Here is a 6,144-nt window from a genome sequence, read left to right on the forward strand (position 1 = left end):
TTTTAGCTCTCTTGTGTGTTAGAGTTTTTGATTCAATATTTTTTATGGCTATCTACACAACAATGAGAAGCTAAACCCCTCTCTGCCAAGACTAGAGGGGAAGCTTAATGGGTTCAAGTATTATTTACAGTGATCATAAATAAAGTCCAAGTTTTAATCCATTTCTTTGTCTCTGTTTGATTGCAATTTTTTGTTGGTAGTGTCTATAAACTTCTTAGATTCATTGTGATTTCCGGATACATTGAATGCTAGGGAATCCCTGTGACATTTCTCAATCGAGCTTTATGTTAGAAATATAATCAATTGTCATGAAATGGTATTTGTTTAATTACATTCAGATTCTAATTTTCTATATCTGCCAGGTAGAATGAATCGTTATTCATTTCTATTTGAGTTATAATTTGATCATATACATACTTGAATACATTAGGTGAAACCTTAAAGTCTTCGTAGACTTACATCAACTGTTACTTTTTACAATTATATTCTCTGATTTCTCAACTACAAATCAAAATTATATTATTGCTTTGCTAAACAATTCTTCTGAGCACCAACAATCTCTGTGGTTCGAACACGACTATACTACATTTCTTTATCTTTGATACTCTGAAAAGAGTGATCAGTCGGTCTATCGACCCATCAAGTTTTGGCGCCGCTGCCGGGAAGTGGTTGTGAAACCCTCTCTAATTGGTATTTAGACTAGTCTGTAGTTTTGGATTTAATTTTCTATAGTTATTTCTTTGTTTTTTGTTTTTCTTTTAGATTTTTGTTAGTACTTTTTTGCTGATTTTGTTTGACTCTTATAGGTACCTTTCTTAGTTAGTTTGGATTGTTTTTCTATGAATGGCAGGAATAATAAACAAGGTGAGGCTTTCCAAAAGAAAGACACTGGAAGATCAGCGCAGCGTGTTAAAATAACTAGCCCCAAAAAAACTGGTTTTTAATGCGTGTTCTCTTTTGGAATATTAATGGTATTGTGCGTGATGAAGTACAATTTAAGCTTAAAGAATTAGTTAAAAGTTTTAAACCTGATATTATTGGCATTGCTAAGCCGAGAGTGGTTGTTTCCTCTAGGTCCATGCGACACTTCAAAATTGATGGTTTTAATAGTTCTATAATTCATAACTCTACAGAATCTTCTATTGGGAACTTGTGGGTTATGTGGTCTCTGAATTATTCAGAACCTGTGGTGTTGAATATGTCTCGTCAAGCTATTACAATTGATGTTGATGGTGTTTATATCTCTATGGTTGATGCTAGTTCCATTCAGACTACAAGGAGAAATTTTTGGCGTCAACTTGATATGGGTGCGCAGCAGGTTCAGTGGTTGGTAATTGGAGATTTTAACTGTATTTTGCGCAATGGAGAAAAGAAGGGAGGTGCTACTCCTAGAACTGAGGTTATTAATGAATTTAGTGATTGGTTGGATGATAATAGTCTTTTTGAAGCAGATGCTTTGGGAAGTAAGTTTACTTGGTCCAACAAGCAATCGGGTGCAAGAAGAATTATTTGTAAACTGGATCGGGCAGTAATCAATGATTTTTGGTTCAATCGTTTTGAGAATTGGCGGTGTAAATCTCTTCCTAGGGAAGTTCCCGACCGTTCTACCCTTGTTGGATATCCTTTTATAAATACTAGACCTCGTAGAGCTCCTTTTCGTGTGCAAAAGATGTGGTTTCTTCACGCTGATTTTATGAGAATGGTTCGAGATAGTTGGAATGCTCCTTTAGTTGGGTCTCCGGATTTTATTTTTCCTCAAAAATTGAAGCGGCTCAAGGTTAAGATGAAGTTATGGAATCAAATAGTTTTTGGTAATGTTCATGTTAAGCTTAAACAAGAGGAACTAAGGCTTGAGGGAGCTATTCGAGTGACTGATGAAGATCCTTTCAATGTTGAGAAAAAAAATCATACGAAGGATGCGCAAGTTGAGGTGAATGATATTTGTATGCAGTTGGTGACAATGTTGAAGCAAAAATCTAGGAATCAATGGTTGATGGAGGGGGCTAGTAATACCAACTTCTTCCATAATAGCATTCGTATGAGAAGGAGTTCTAATACTATTTCGGAGCTGGTTAATGATACGGGTATTACGATTAATGATTATGATCAAATTTGTGACATGGTTGTTAATTATTATCAAGCAAAGTTTAATGGAGATAATTCAGTTTTGGAGAATTCTCTTTTTGATATTGAACATGACCGTATTTCTGTTGAGGAGAGTAATTTTATGGATCGGTTGCCTTCTATGGAGGAGATTCATGAGGCCGTTTTTGACTTGGGAGAGGATAATGCTTCAGGTACGGATGGTTTTGCTGGTTTTTTCTATAAGCATTGCTGGGAAATCATTAGTGAAGACTTGGTAAAGTCCATTTTCTTTTGTTGGACCAACAAATTTATTCCGCATGGTGTTAATTCTAGCTTGCTTTTGTTTCTGCCAAAGGAAAGAGGTGCAAATACGATCAAGAACTACTCGTTTGGGGAGTGTCCTGGGTAACTTGGTTTCGGAGGAGCAAGTGGCTTTTATGAAGGGTAGAAATATCCATGAGAACATAAGTTTATCTTCAGAAATGGTGAATCAACTTCATATTAAACATAAGGAGGGTAATGTGGGGTTGAAACTTGATATTATTCAAGCTTTTGACACAGTTAGTTGGTCTTTTATCTTGGCTGTTTTTAAAGAATACGGTTTTTCGGATGCTTGGTGTGATTGGATTTTGCAGATTTTAAGGTCAGCTAGAATTTTTGTCCTTGTTAATAGTTGCCCGGAAGGTTTTTTCAGTATAGACAGGGGTCTGAGGCAGGGTGATCCGCTTTCGCCGTTGATTTTTGTGTTGATTGAAGATGTCTTAAGTAAAAATATTACGAAATTATTCGTGAAGGAAGTATGTCTACTATGGTTACTAGAAAAGGTATTTCTCCAGCTCATTTATTTTTTGCGGATGATATCATGATTTTTTGCAAGGGTAACATGAAAAGCTTGAGGAACTTGGTTGCGCTGCTTGGTACTTATCAACGAGCTTCAGGCCAAACTGTGAGTCGTGAAAAAAGCAAGATTTATTATGGTGGAAGCTCTTTGAGGAGGAGAGCTAACATTGCTGAATTTTTAGGCATGAATATTGTTACTTTTCCAGATAGGTATTTGGGGGTGAAGATTATGCCGGGTGATGTTAAGTACCACCATATTAGTAATGTGGTTGAGAAGATTAAAGAACAATTAGCATGTTGGAAGGGGAGAATGCTTTCTTTTCAAGATAAGGTGGTGCTGGTTAAGTCGGTGATTGCAAGCTATTCTATACATAATATGGCTGTTTATAAATGGCCTCGGAAGTTCATTCAGCAATGTGAGGCTGCTATTCGCAATTTCTTGTGGTCGGGTGATTCTCAAGTAAGTAGATCTTTTGTGGTTGCTTATGATAAGATTTGTGCTCCTTATAATGAAGATGGCCTGGGAATAACTCGAATGAGGGTTATGAATAAATCTATGCTTATGAAACTTTGCTGGAATATTTGTAATTCCAAAAAGGCGTGGGAGCGTTATTTGCGTGCAAAATTCTTTGGCAGAAACGGTCAGCTGGTGGGTTATATAAAATCCTCCATTCGTCCCGGTTTTAAATGGGTGTATAATGATGTTCAGTCCAACTCTAGGATGTTGATTGGAGATGGCAGAAATACTTCCTTGTATTTTGATACCTGGTGTGGAGAAACTTGTATTGCTGATTCCATTGGGCATGTCAATCTGCAGCGTAACATTATGGTAAGTGAATGTATTCATGATGGGTCGTGGGTGTTCCTTGAAGATGTGCGCTTGAACATGCTAACAGCTGGAGTGGATTTGGACAATCTTCCAATTCCAATGGGGGGTGCTGATTACAGGGTGTGGAGGCCAGATTATAAAGGGGTTTTATCAGTTCGCTCGGCCAAAGATTTGGTTCGTACAAGGCATCAGGCTTTAGAGGGTACAACCCTTTTGTGGAGGCCTTCGGTGCAACCAGCACTTGCGGCCAGAAACTGGAAAATTCTGAGGGGTGCGTGCGCAACATTAGACAAGGTAAGAAGTAGATTTAAACATCATGTTGTTAACAAGTGTTGATTGTGTAATTGTCAAGAGGAGTCGCTAGATCATTTATTGTGGTCTTGTACCTTTGCGGCGAAAGCTTGGGACTGGATTTCAGACGTCTTTGGTATTCTTCCGCATCAGAATTTCACAACTTCTTACAAAGCTTCCAAAGGTAGGAGTAGGATGGTCAAGGACTTATGGCTGCTTGCCAATTTAGTCATCAGATCGGAGTTGTGGATGACCCTAATGGGTTTGTCTATGGTAATCAAAAACTCAGTTGGTTATTCTCCCAAAAGAAATTTTTAATCAGATTCATGACTATTCTATTCATCTCAAGGGCTGTATGTTTAACTCTCAAGAGGACCTTCGGGTTCTTTCATTTTTTAGAGTTCGTCACAGACAGATTAAACAAGTTGTTCCTAAAGAGTACTTTTGGGAGCCTCCACAATACAATGAACTGATGTTATGTTGCGACGGAGCGTCTCGGGGAAATCCTGGAAGAGCAGGTGCTGGCGTGGTTGTTCGGGATGCAAATGCGAATGTGGTTGGTACTATGAGTGTGGGTTTTGGTGTGCAAACAAACTACTTGGCTGAATTATTTTGTGTGATTGTTGGTCTTGAATGGGCTGTTAAGTTTGGAGTTGGTAATATTTGTATTAGAACACACTCAATGAGTGTTGTTTTGGTCTTTTCGGGTGATGCTAATGCAGTTCCTTGGTTTTTTAGACCAAGATGGGTGGCAGTGAAGGCAAGATATAACACTATTCGCTTTGTTCATACCTATAGGGAAGCTAATTTTGCGCAGATTGCATGGCTAAAAGAGGTTGCTCGTTGGAAGAAGGGGATGGTCTTAGTTATGATAATATGCCTGATTTCATCTTGTCTATTGAATTACCATATGTATCTTATTTTCTCTTTGATTAGGTTATAAGTTTTTGGGGTGCTTTACCTCTTTTCTTATGACCTTCGTTGTAACTCTTGTTATTCATTAATACATTTTGGACTTACCAAAAAAAATACTTAGTTTGGATTGCGGCGTAGGAATTGGTAACGAGCGAAAAGAGAGTAAGTGCTTGATTTACTTGCAAAGGTTTTGCAAGGTAAGTACGAATCAACTTTTTGCTTGTGTTTAGTGTGTGCAAGATTTTCCGGTCGGTTGGGATAGAAATCATTTTCCTCGTCTTGTTAGAGTTAACCCGTTGTTCATGTCTGGAACCGATGATGAGGGTGAAATCATTCCAATTAAGAGTTTAAGAGACTATATGTATCCAACTAGAGTCTCTCAACATTCTTGCATTGTTTTTCCTGCTACCACAACAACCTATGAGATTAGGACCAACACCATCCAGGGATCTTCTAATTTTTATGGTAAGGAAAATGAAAATCCATATTAAAGACTTTGAGGAGTTGTGCGGTATGGTTAAAATTAAAAACTTGACTGATGAATACCTTAAAATTAGGTTGTTTCCTTTCTCATTAAAGGATAAGGCAAAATCTTGGTTAGATGTGTTGTCTCCTTCGTCAATTAGGTCTTCGGAAGATATGACAAAACTGTTTTTGAACAAATTTTTCTCTAGGCATACGACTTCTGCAATTCGTCAAAAATTGAACAATTTTGTGCAACAACAAGGAGAATCTATCTATGAATACTTAGAGAGATTCCATGATCTTTGCTGCAAAATTCAGGATGATGATGTGCGTGTTAATTTTTTTTCGAAATCCAGCCTTTAGAGGAGACTATTTCAAGGGAAAAAAGGAGCTAATGGATAGAATTTCAACTAAGAAAAAAGCTCAATCTCCTATTAAGCTTGTTCCTGGTGGGAATTATGCTTCAGATGAAGATGAAGATGAATACGATGATATATACGAAGAATACAAAGAGCCTTATGAAGACCCTGATTTGACACAAATAATTGTTGGTCTTCTTCCCAAGAAGAGGAATTTTAGAGTTGGAAATAAGGGGAGCAAACGATATTAATGTTCCTAGTTTTCCTCATTATGTTATTTATTTGTGTTTAGGAGCTTCTTTTATGAGCTTTTAACATTTTTTGTTGCTATTTTTTTCCCCTTTGGTGTATGGAGGTGGG

General features: G+C 37.4%; 1 protein-coding gene across 1 annotated transcript; it reads left to right on the forward strand.

Annotated features, from left to right (window-relative positions):
* Nucleotides 1-943: 943 nt before the first annotated feature.
* Nucleotides 944-2,494, forward strand: LOC113295619. The gene has a single exon (XM_026543951.1). It carries the CDS (start codon nt 944-946, stop codon nt 2,492-2,494), a length of 1,551 nt encoding a protein of 516 aa, XP_026399736.1.
* The last annotated feature ends 3,650 nt before the right edge of the window (nt 2,495-6,144 follow it).

This window comes from Papaver somniferum, chromosome 7 (genome assembly GCF_003573695.1).
Source record: "Papaver somniferum cultivar HN1 chromosome 7, ASM357369v1, whole genome shotgun sequence".
Classification (NCBI taxonomy): Eukaryota; Viridiplantae; Streptophyta; class Magnoliopsida; order Ranunculales; family Papaveraceae; genus Papaver; species Papaver somniferum.